This window comes from Neolamprologus multifasciatus, chromosome 11 (assembly GCF_963576455.1).
Source record: "Neolamprologus multifasciatus chromosome 11, fNeoMul1.2, whole genome shotgun sequence".
NCBI classification, from domain to species: Eukaryota; Metazoa; Chordata; class Actinopteri; order Cichliformes; family Cichlidae; genus Neolamprologus; species Neolamprologus multifasciatus.
In genome coordinates, this window is record NC_140449.1 from 10,847,770 (window position 1) to 10,860,568 (window position 12,799).

The 12,799-nt window shown below is 45.2% G+C and overlaps 1 protein-coding gene across 2 annotated transcripts; it reads right to left on the reverse strand.

Annotated features, from left to right (window-relative positions):
• Window positions 1-5,460: 5,460 nt before the first annotated feature.
• On the reverse strand, window positions 5,461-11,608 carry LOC146507849 (C-C chemokine receptor type 2-like). Of its 2 annotated transcripts, XM_085176280.1 has the most exons (4): window positions 11,418-11,608; window positions 7,368-7,517; window positions 6,242-7,159; window positions 5,461-6,157 (listed from the first exon to the last, which is right to left on the reverse strand). In XM_085176280.1, exons 1-3 carry the CDS (start codon window positions 11,422-11,424, stop codon window positions 6,258-6,260), a joined length of 1,059 nt encoding a protein of 352 aa, XP_085032406.1. In that variant the 5' UTR covers window positions 11,425-11,608; the 3' UTR covers window positions 5,461-6,157; window positions 6,242-6,257. The 2 variants fall into 2 exon arrangements, with proteins under 2 accessions (XP_085032406.1, XP_085032405.1); XM_085176279.1 differs by having other exon boundaries at window positions 5,461-7,159.
• Between the last annotated feature and the right edge of the window lie 1,191 nt (window positions 11,609-12,799).

A 12,799-nucleotide genomic window follows, 5' to 3' on the forward strand; every position in this document is an offset into this window, starting at 1 on the left:
AACTTTCAACAGGTGCTGCAAACATTCCTCAGTTATTTTGGTTCAAGTTGATGTGATAGCATCGTGCAGCTGCTGTAGATTTGGTGGCTGCACATTCATTTTCTTTAAAGAAAATAATATTGGGTCCTTTTTTGATAGATATAATGAAGAGTGACAGGAAAGGGCTGGGGAGATTTTTGGATGACATTTATACCTATATAACTATATGCACTATATATCTGTCTGCACTGAACATATATGCAGTAACTTTCACACAGACTCTGCGTGTTTTGCCTCACCATGGTTTATTAAGCACCAGCTGAGCATCCTGAGTATTGCTGTTGACTATATGCAACTCTTCATCACTCTAATGTTTTAATCTTCTATTGGCTGATTCCAGCAGGAACACCCACCACGTGTGAGTTCAAATAACCTCACACTATTATATTTACATGACAAGCTCAATGTGCTCAAATGGCTTCCACAGCCACCACAGCCTAAATCCACCAGACCAGCTTTGGGATGTGGCTGAACTGGAGGTTTGTCTTTATGAATGTGCTGCCACCAAATCTACAGCAACTGCACGATGCTATCACGTCAGCATGGAACCAGAATTTCAATTCAATTCAATTCAATTCAATTTTATTTATATAGCACCAAATCACAACAACAGTCACCTCAAGGTGCTTTATATTGTACAGTAGATCCTACAATAGTAGATACATAATAGATACAGAGAAAAACCCAACAATCATATGTAACAGAGATTAATAACAGGTACGATTAAGTGCAGAGAGGTCTATTAACGCATAGTGAGTGAGAAAGGTGACTGGAAAGGAAAAACTCAATGCATGATGGGAATCCCCCAACAGCCTGTGCCTATTGCAGCATAACTAAGGGAGGATTCAGGGTCACCTGGTCCAGCGTTAGCAAAAAGGAAAGTTTTAAGCCTAATCTTGAAAGTAGAGATAGTGTCTGTCTCTAAATCCAAACTGGAAGCTGGTTCCACAGAAGAGGGGCCTGAAAACTGAAGGCTCTCCCTCCCAAATACTCTAAGAACAACAAGTAAGCCTGCAGTGCGAGAGCGAAGTGCTCTAATAGGGTGATATGCTACTACAAGGTCATTAAGATAAGATGGGCCCTGATTATTTAAGACCTTGTATGTGAGGAGCAGGATTTTGAATTCAATTCTGGATTTAAAAGGAAGCCAATGAAGGGAAGCCAATACAGGAGAAATATGCTCTCTCTTTCTAGTCCCTGTCAGGACTCTTGCTGCAGCATTTTGGATTAACTGAAGGCTTTTCAGTGAGTTTTTTGGACATCCTGATAATAATGAATTGCAGTAGTCCAGCCTAGAAGTAATAAATGCATGAACTAGTTTTTCAGCGTCAATCTGAGACAGGATATTTCTAATTTTAAAGATGTTGCGCAAATGGAAGAAAGCAGTCTTACATATTTGTTTAATATGTGCATTGAAGGACATTCCTGGTCAAAAATGACTCCAAGGTTCTTCACAGCATTACTGGAGGCCAAGGTAATGCCATCCAGAGTAAGAATCTGGTTAGATACCATATTTCTAAGATTTTCAGGGCCGAGTACAATAACCTCAGTTTTATCTGAATTAAGAAGCAGAAAGTTAGCGGCCATCCAGGTCTTTATGTCTTTAAGACATTCCTGCAGTTTAACTAATTGGTGTGTGTTATCTGGCTTCATAGATAGATAGAGCGAGTGTCATCAGCATAGCAGTGAAAATGTATACTATGTCTTCTAATGATGCTGCCTAAGGGAAGCATGTATAATGTAACCAGAATTGGTCCTAGCACTGAACGCTGTGGAACTCCATAATTAACCTCAGTGTGTGAAGAGGACTCTCCATTTACATGCACAAATTGGAGTCTATTAGATAGATATGATACAAACCACTGTAGCACAGTACCTGTAATACCTACAGCATGTTCTAATCGCTCTAATAGGATATTATGGTCAACAGTATCGAACGCTGCACTGAGGTCTAGCAGGACAAGCACAGAGATGAGTCCACTGTCAGAGGCAATAAGAAGATCATTTGTAACTTTCACTAAAGCTGTTTTTGTGCTGTGATGAGCTCTGAAACCTGACTGAAACTCTTCAAATCAGCCATTACTCTTATCTAACAGCGTTGCATCCAATGTGATCTTCTGTTGCTGTAGCACATCTACTGCAAGATTTGAAGTGTTGTGCATTCAGAGATGCTCTTCTGCTTACTTTGGTTGTTATTTGAGTTACTGGTGCATTCGTGCCAGCTGTCTGTGTCAGAAGTCTGGGTCTTCTCCATCAACAAGACATTTTCAACCAGAGAACTGCAACTCACTGGATATTGTTTCTATTTTGGACTATTCTCTGTAAACACTAAAGATGGTTGAATAGATAGTGCAGTAGTTCCTGAAACATTCAGAACAGCATGTTTATTGATATGTGCAGTAAATGTATAGTCTTTCTTTGCATGGAACAGTTTAAACTTGCATTTGGGGATGCAGTGACACACTTTGTCCATTCTAGCAACAGCTGTCACTCATATTCTTTGAATCTTTTATTAACATGCTGTTAATAATTCCCTGCCCGGGGGGATGTGAGGTGGGCCAATGAACTGAATCATTTCTTTAACAAGTTTGATTGATCCAGGATGCAGTCTCCAACATTGGCTGCAGACTCACCCACCCCCATTGCTGCTGTGCCACCCCAGACACCATGCACCACAAGGCTCTGGCCTGTCTTTCTCAACCAGCCATGTTAGGAGGGAACTGAGGGGGATTAAAGTCAAGAAGGCAGCGGATCCAGATGGCATTAGCTCAAGCGTCAGGTCTTGCGCAGACCAATTGTGTAAGGGGTGTTCGAGCACATCTTCAACCTGAGCCTGAGGTTGGGGAGAGTTCCACAGCTCTGGAAAACCTCCTGTGTGGTACCAGTATCAAAGACTCCACGTCCCAAGGACCTCAACAGCTACAAGTCGGTGGCTCTGACTCCCCACCTGATGACGACCCTGGGCAGCTGGTGCTGGCTCAGCTTCGGACCCTGGTGAGATCATCACTGGACCCACTTCAGTTTGCCTACCAACCTGGCATTGGAGTGGATGATGCCGTCATTCACCTCCTACATCATTCCCTCTGTGGACCGGTGGGAGCACTGTGAGAATCATGCTCTTTGATTTCTCCAATGCCTTCAACACCATTCTTCCCATGGTCCTGAAGGACAAGCTGGAGAACTTAGAAGTGGACCATCACCTCACATCATGGATACTGGACTACCTCACTGACCGACCACAGTACGCGAGAACTCAGGGGTGTGTGTCGGACAGGGTTGTCTGCAGTACGGGGCGCCACAGGGAACGGTTCTGGCTCCGTTCCTTTTCACCATCTACACTGCAGACTTCTCCCACAACTCCACTCAGTGCTTTCTTCAGAAGTTCTCTGATGACTCTGCAGTTGTCGCCCTCAACACTGATGGGGATGACAGGGAGTACAGAGAACTGACCCAAGTCTTTGTGGACTGAGTGCTAGGAGAACTACCTCCAGATCAACACCAGTAAAACCAAGGAGCTGGTGGTAGACTTCCGCAGGCACAAACATCTTCCACTGCAACCACTTAACATTCAAGGTATGGATATTTAGGCTGTGGATAGCTACAAGTACCTTGGTGTTTATCTGAACAATAAACTGGACTGGACTCGTAATTCAGATGCCCTTAACACGAAATGGCAGAGCAGGCTGTACCTGCTGCAGAGATTCAGGTCTTTCGGAGTGAAGGGTCAACTCCTGAAGACCTTCTATGGCTACGTCTATACTAGCCCGGATAAAATTAAAAACGGCATTTTCTATTGTTTTCAAGCGTTTCCGAACAGTTGTTCATCCACACTGAAACAATGGAAACTGCTATGTTCCTGTATTGCGCATGGGTGAAATGTAAGACTGCCCTGTCAGCCCCGTATTTACTTTCCGGCTCTTTGAAACCTCGCAGCAAAATGTTGTGGAAAAGCACCGTGTTTTTTAAATGGACTGACAATAAGATGGAGTTGTTGCTGCGAGTAACATAAAAGTACAAAGTTGCAAAGGGGTTGAGAATTAAAGAATTTGAAGAAAAGCTATACAACTGCTGTATAATGCCCTCCGCTATCTTAGTTTAACTGGTCACATAACTGCATCATATGACTAAAATGCGTCATCGTTTTAAAAAGTCTCCGTTTATGCAGTCTACACTGTTCTGCGAAATGTATCCACTTTCAAATGTATCCGCTTTGGAGAGCATTTTCAAAAAGCTCTGTTTTCCTTGACAAAAAACGCTGTCTCAGGCCAAGGCCTCAAGGCCAAAACGGAGAGAAAAAGATGCGTTTTCAAACAAAAATTTATTATTGTGGACATGGCCTATGACTCTGTGGTGGGTGGCCTCAACCATCTTTTACGGTGTGATCTACTGGGGCGGCAGCCTCTCTGCTGGGGACAGGAAGAGACTGAACAGGCTGATCAGGAGGGCCAGCTGTGTTCTAGGATGCTCTCTGGACCTTGTGAAGGTGCTGAATGACAGGAGAATGGTGGCTAAGCTCCCATCCCATGCAGGAGACCCTGACAGCACTGAACACCTCCTTCAGTGACAGGCTGCGGAACCCACGATGTGGGATGGAGAGATTCCTGTCGTGGAAGATTTCTTTTTCGGATGTATTAATCATATATTTTAATAATATCAAATTAGTAGTAGTACTATCACTTTCTCACTTTAGTATAGCAAGAACACTCCTGTCACTTAGTTGCATGTGCACTACAAGTGGGCCTTATGCTGGATCACATGTACATACATGAGGCACTGGGCTCATTTTAATGGAAGATGTTAAATAGATAGTGAGCCTCCTTCTGCCCCCTCATTCTTATTATCTTATCTTATCCTATTGCAGTGGGGGTTTTTTTCTTCTGTAACTTTGCACTGTCCACTTTCTGCTGTGACGCAACAAATTTCCCACGTGTGGGACTAATAAAGGTTATCTCATCTTATCTTATGAAAATATGAAATCTCCCTTTTCTTTGATGCTTACATGGAACAAACATTGTGTTCAGATTGCTGAACTTTTTAGTCAGGTAGTTTTTGATGCAGTGTCAAAGACTTCTCCACTTTTTCGTTTGAAAGACCCATCATGTCCTTTTTCCTTTTTAAATGTATGCAAATAATGGGCTTTTTCTTGTTTGTCCTGAAACTCACATTCCCCACGCCAAGGAGGTGGTGTAGTTTTTTCCCCCATTAGCATTAATATAAAATAGAAAAAAGAGAGGCGAAAATGTTTGCAAATGAAGAGTTTATTTTTTGTTCTTTCACATATACTTCTTAAATAAACTGACTGTATATTCAGTACAGCTTATCAGGAACTTCAGACCTTTATTTTACTTGAATATGTTTACAATTGATGACATCTTTATTGTAGGTCTTTGCACCACTTATGGTGCCATGTATTAGATCATGCTGCTGTTTTACGATAGTAAGGAATGACCTGCATAGTAAACTAATCTGAGACCATCTTCTCTCTTTTCATAACTTTGTACAGAATTTGTCATTACAGTAACAGTGAGAAATAAAATAATATGTTCACTGCAAATATTCTTCTCTGAATGAACAATGCACTTCATGACCTTCATCTAATGTAAGTGGAGGACCTGCTGTATCATTTATTGTCTTAACAAAGCGATAATACAAAATCAGGATAGGAGTCAACTCCACTGGCAAGTAGCGACAAATACAAGGAACCATAACATAATACAACAAAATATATCTCTCTATATATATCTATATGTATATGTATATGTACACACACACACACACACACACACACACACACACACATATATATAGGCTGAACATTAGAAAACAGTGTGGAAGTAGGTAGAAATGTGAATAACAGTAAGACAGTGTGCACATCAAGATCTGAAATAGTTTTATGCTCTTTTTGGTGTGTTTCTGCAAGCTTGTAAGGCTAAAAAAAGATGTCTGAAGAAGTAAGAAAACTGTTACAGGTTGCTATAAAACAGCAGGTACGGTTTAACAGACCAGCAGGTTTAATTTAACCTGAGCAGAAGAAAGAAGAGCATTCGAGTCAAAGGTGATTAAGATTCTGGGTGAGACTGCAGCCCATGTTGGATACTGCATCCTGGATGAATCAAACCTGTTAAAGAAATGATTCAGTTCGCTTGTCCATGGCATGGTCTGCAGTAATAACAGGGTGAAACATTCATGACAAAATACTTACAACTGCCCTCCACCTTCTACAGTTTAAAAGAAGCAGAGGTGACTTCAGAGCCCCTGGACATAACTGAGCTCCTCCTGAATGAGCTGTCTGTCAGATCTCTGCTGTAACCAGGCATCAACTTTTTCAGCAGCTGCAAGGCTCGTCTCATAAACTTCTCTCCCACAAAAGCATATATGATGGGGTTCAGACAGCAGTGAGTGTAAGCTAAGGCTTCGGTCACTTTTATTGACAGCCTTATATTTTTGTACCAGGTTTCATCATCAGGGATTATTTCTTTGTCCAGGAGGAACTCCAGAAAGAGGGAAATGTTATATGGGGCCCAGAGTAAGAAAAATACAACCACTATACAGATGATCAGCTTGACGATGCGGTGCTTCTTTGCTGTCCTCATGTTTACCAGTGTGGGGATGATCCTGGAGTAGCAACCTACCATCACCAACAAGGGAATCATGAGACCCAGCACATTTGTGGTAAACAAATCATAACGCTCCCATATTTTGCTCTCTTCAGGATAGTCACACTCCACTCCTTGGGATTCCTGTTCTTTTGCCTTTCTGAAGATAAAATCCGGCAGAGAGACAAACAAGCTCAGCATCCAAATGAGCACGGTCAGAATGATGGAAGCCCTCATTGTGCGATAACGTGCAACCCTGTGAGCGTGCACGATGATCATGTAGCGGTCCAGCGTCATGACAACCATGAAGAAGATGCTGCTGAAGAAGCCAATGTGGTGAGACCCGGAGATCAAATGGCACATGAAGTCTCCAAAGGTCCACTGGCCGACCCTGGCATAGTGAGAGTAGAAAGGCAACATGAAGACGAAGAGGAGGTCAGAGAGAGCGAGGTTGAAGAGGCAGATGTCTGTCAGGTTGCACTGATTGCGATGCTTTACCAGGACACACACCACTAGTCCATTACCTTTGGGAGACAAAACGCAATAAGTGTACCTGTCACACTGTTACATGTTGAACAACATTCTCTCTTTCCCGTTTCATCTGTGTCTTACATACACACATCTACATACATAGTTAAAAGTCAGCAAGTTGGAAATTCCCAGAAAAGGAGGTCTGTGCAATGTGTAGAAACTCATAATCTCCACAGCATACACACAAGAGGACACACCTACCTATGAAGCCCATGAGGAAAACCAAACTGTAGAGAGTGGTGAGAAACACTTTGTTAAAGTCCTTTACATCACTTAGGTTGGCAGGAGAAAAGCCCGTGTTGTTAGAAAGCTCATAGAAATATAGGTAATCTCGGGATTCAGTGTTTTCTTCTGCAGAAAGAAAGAGAAAGATTTACTATTATTATTTTTTATATTAATTTCAGCACAGGCTACGACAGTTAATATGCATAACAGTATATCAAAGACTTCTTTACTGTCATGGTCCTGGGTCGGTGACCCAGCGCTTTGAGTTTATGATTATTATTTTCTAGTTTATTCTGATTTTGTATTAGTTCTTGGGGTTTGGTTGTCGTGTTTATTTTCCCTACCTGTGTCTCCCTCTGTGCTCTGTACGGGTCCTCGAGTTTTGTGTTGTAAAACAGTCTGTGTTTCCTGTTTTACTTTGTAGGTCTGTGTCTCATTATGCCCATTAGTTCCAGCTGTGTCCCCTCCTGTGTGCCATTCCCTTGATTGATGCTATCTGTATTTAGTGTCTGTGTCTTCCCCTACTCGGTGTCACGTCGTTAACATCTGTTCATCCTCTTACCTCTACTAGCTGTGTGTCAGGGTTCTGGGTCTGAGCAACCCAGGATCCCTGAGCAGTTATGGACTGGTTATATTATATGTATATTTGGTGTTGCTGTCTCTCTTCTTCCTGTTTGCGGATGTGTGTATGTGTTTCTGCGAGCGCCGGTCTGCGGGCGCCTTCAGGCCGGTTGGGTGTGGCCCTGCTGGTGGACTGGCCACACCCGAAGCCACACACCTGCTCCTGATCAGGCCTCGTCGGGGGAGTCTTGGAGCTCCCACCGACGTGGGATCATTTTGTGAGACTTCCTGTCAGTTCTCCAGTTGGTCTGTTTGTGAGTGTGAGCTTACCAAGTGAACTGAGGGTACTAACTACTGCCTCTATTTTCCCAGGAAGGATTGCTGGATGAGAGGGCAGCAGACACAGAGTGCACTGGCACGAGGGAGCGGACACACGAGCACAAACACTGGGAGAAGACACGGAGTGGAAGTCGGGAGCACACGGGGATGTATTGTTGTGTGTACAGTTTTCACTGTAAATAAACGCACTGCTTGTACATAGAGCACCGCGCCTGGGTCCTCCTTCCCCACACCCCCCCACGGTTTGCCATGCCAAACCGTGACAGAATGATCCCGCCAGCCATGGACCCAGCGGTCTCTGAGGAGAGGCTCAGGAGGGAGGTGATGGACAAGGTTTACCGCCTAATCGAGTTGTGGGGGGAGAAGCCCGCGGAAGGTTTGCGTCACGCCGTGGAGAGGCGGCTGCAAGAGACGCTGTTCAAATTCCCCTGGCTGGTGGACTCCCTCAATTCAGTAGTCCTGGACTTCCTGCTCTCAACTCTCCACCTTCACTCTCCTACTCAGGCTGCTCGCCAGCCCGGTCAGCTGGTGGATGCACAGCCTGACACGCCGGCCCCGACGTCTACCCGGAAACGACGTTCGCGCCGCCGGCGTTCCTCACCGCAGCCGACTTCCCAGACATCTCAAGAGCCGGCTGTGGTGACACTTTTTCATTTCTCACCCCATTTGCTTCTTTGTTTTTAGTGGATGGTGACACCGCCGACGCTGCTGTAAGCCAGCCAACAGTGCAGCTAGCGTCTCCTCGTTCAGCGATCTCCACACCGCTCAGCTCTTCACCATCTGTAGCAGTGCCACCTGCTACGACGCCACCCGGACCTGCTCGGCCCGAGCCGGAGGAGCTCGTGCTGCCAGCCGAGGAGCAGCTCAGCGGGCAGGAGCCGGAGGAGCTCGTGCTGCCAGCCGAGGAGCAGCTCAGCGGGCAGGAGCCGGAGGAGCTCGTGCTGCCAGCCGAGGAGCAGCTCAGCGGGCAGGAGCCGGAGGAGCCAGCGCCGCTGCCAGCCGAGGAGCAGCTCAGCGAGCCGGTGGAGCCAGCGCCGCTGCCAGCCGAGGTGCAGCTCAGCGAGCGGAGGGAGTGGGACGAGCCGGAGCAACCCGCGCCGCAGCCTGAGCTGGAGCTCAGCAAGCCTGTGGAGCCCGCGCCACCACCGGAGGAGCTCAGCGGGCAGGAGGAACCCGTGCTGCCCACGCAAGACCTTGGAGAGCCGGGGGGGTCAGCACGTCCGCGTCCCGCACGTCCGCGACCCGCACGACCGCAACCAGCACGTCGTAGATCATGTGCCACACCTCGCGGTTGCTCGTCGGAGCCACGCCGCCGCCGCCACCGGACCTGTGGCCGCCCGCCACAGCTGCCACGCCACCGGACCCGTGGCCGCCCGTCGCTGCTGCCACGCCGCCGCTGCCACGCCGCCGCTACCGGACCCGTGGCCGCCCGTCGCTGCTGCCACGCCGCCGCTACTGGACCCGTGGAAGCCCACCGCAGCTGCCACGCTGTCGTCACCGGACCCGTGGCCGCCTGCCGAGACCGTTTCACAGCGGCTGCCGGATGCATAGCCGCCCGCTGCAGCAGCAACACCACCGCCGGACCCATGGCCGCCCGCCGGAGCTGCAGCGCCGTAACCTCTGGACGCCGGGTAGGCCACCAGAGATGCAGCACCACCGACACAGGATCAGTGGCAGGCCCCCAGAACCGTTTTGCTGCTGCTGCCGGACCCATGGCCGCCCGCCGGAGCTGCAACGCTGCCCCCACAGCACTCGAGGTCAGCCGCCTGAAGCGTCCTATTGCCATCACGGGACCCAAGGTAGGCCGCCTGAACTCTTTTGTTGTAGTGATGGGCTGCCTGAGACTGTTTTGTGGCATTTTTCTTTTTTTTGTGCCGCTGCGGGATGTGCGGTCTGACTTGACTGTGACCTGGGAGGGTTTGTTACTTATTGTTTTTGCTTGTTTTGGTTCTGTGTGTACAGTTTTCACTGTAAATAAACGCACTGCTTGTACATAGAGCACCGCGCCTGGGTCCTCCTTCCCCACACCCCCCCACGGTTTGCCATGCCAAACCGTGACACTGTGTGTTCTGCGTCTATGTTCCTAGTGTTTAGTCTCCTGCTCCAGTTTAGTATTTCTTTTCCAGTGTTTCAGTCCTTGGTTCCTCTGTTCAGTCTTTTGGTGAGTTTAGTTAGTACGAGGTTTTTCCCAGCAATAAAGCTGCACTTTAAGTTTCACTTCCGTGTCTGAGTTCTGCATTTTGGGTCCACCACTCCTGCTTGCCTGCCTGCCACACAGCGATTCATGACATTTACTGCTGTAAACACATCCTGCCGTTAGAGGTTAACTGGATTTAGTTTTGAATGCTCATTGCATCAAAGTGATAGGTTTGGTTTCGTAATGCCGTTTCAACCCTTATCAAGTGCCAGTTGAATTGCCAACCTATTGCTGATGATATGTTTCTGTTTTAAAGGAGGTTTTCCTTTGCTATGAGCACCACAAATAATCCATTCACGTCTGCTGGTTTGGCCCCCCAGGCAGTTGACAGTGGGGGTGATTTTGCCACCTATTGGTGCTCATTGGTACTCCCTCTTGGGAACATTATCATTGAGCCAAAACTTTATAAAAACAGGATTTAATCTGAAAACTGGTTTTATGAGGATTAAGATTCATTACATGGTATGCAGCTATAAATCTAGGACAGATTATTTCATTTACTTTGTTTATCGATCTTATTATGATTTTTCATGTAGATTCTTTTTTTTTTTGGCACATTTGAAAGTTTTCTATGCAATTACTGAGATTTTACAAAATTACTATTATAATTATTCTGAAAATAACAGATACATGGTTGGAGATAACAGCAGCTGGAAAAGTCATATTAAGGCAGTGAATAACTTTTATGTTTTCATGACCTAATAAAAAAAACAACAGTAAAAATAAGATCTCTAGATTAAAGATGAAATTAGAAATCATGAAGTAACGAAATAATGAAGTTTCAGTCACAGCATTTGGTTTTAGATCTCTGTGACAATGCGTGCAGCCTTGAACACTACACTTTATAACCCAAGTAAATTTCCAAGAACTCTGTAAAAAATGACACTTTAAATAGTCTAAATTGTGGATTAACGTTGAAAGATAATTACCTGACATTGTGATATCTCAGTGAAGGCTCTTCCAACCAGGTCCAGTCAAGAATTACGCTTCAAGGCTCCCTTTCCCCGTTTACTGATGTGATCCCTTTAGATGTGCAGAAATGAACTAACTATCAAAAGTTCTGCTGTCCCCTATTGATGAGAACAGAAAAGGGAAAAAAAGATGTTGCTTCCTGTACGTCCCCAAGTCTGATCTTTATCAGGAGTCTGCTCTAAATCTAGACTGCCAGAAAATGGTTCAAAGCACAACAGATCAAATGGTGACACAAATTCACACCTTCAGAAAATGACTGCACGTTATTTCTTAAAGTGACAGAAAGTTTATTATTATTAATATTGTTACTGATACTATTTTTATTATTTTTCTTCGTGGACTCATTAATGTACACCACTATTCAATATCATACACTGTGCACTTACAGGAGCCTTTAGTTGTTATGCCTCACTGTGTTGGACCCACTTTTACCTTCAACAGGTGCTGCAAACATTACTTAGAGATCCAGGATGATTATGTTAGTTTAAATGAATCAACACCCCCGAGTCATTCTAACTACCAGAAATCTCGAAGCACAGGCCGAGGGGGCGGTGTGGCAGCAATTTTTCACACCAGCCTATTAATCAACCAAAGACCAAGACAGACTTTTAATTCATTTGAAAGCCTGATGCTTAGCCTTGTCAACCCCAACGGTAAAACTCAATAAACAGTCTTATTTGTTATCATCTATCGTCCAGCTGGACCTTACACAGAGTTTCTGTCTGATTTCTTGGACTTTTTTTTATCTGATGTAGTGCTCAGCTCAGATAAAATAATTATTGTGGGTGATTTTAACATCTATGTAGATGCTAAAAATGACAGCCTCAACATGGCATTTAATCTGTTATTAGACTCAACTGGCTTCTGTCAAAACGTAAAAGAACCCACCCACCACTTTAATCACGCTCTAGATCTTATTTTAACATATGGCATAGAAACTGAACATTTAACAGTGTTTCCTGAAAACCCTCTCCTGTCTGATCATTTCCTGATAACATTTACATTTACAATAATTGATTACACAGCAGTGGAGAGTAGACTTTATCACAGTAGATGTCTTTCTGAAAATGCTGTAACTAAGTTTAAGAATATAATCCACCCGCTTTTATCATCTTCAATGCCCTGTACCAACATAGAGCAGAGCAGCTATCTGAATGCTACCCCAACAGAGATCGATCATCTTGTTAATAATTTTGCCTCTTCACTACGTACGACTCTGGATACTGTAGCTCCTGTGAAAGGTCTCAAATCAGAAGTACCTGACTCCGTGGCTACAAACACGTAGCCTAAAGCAGATAACTTGTACGTTGGCAAGGAAATGGCGAAGATCATCATTTAG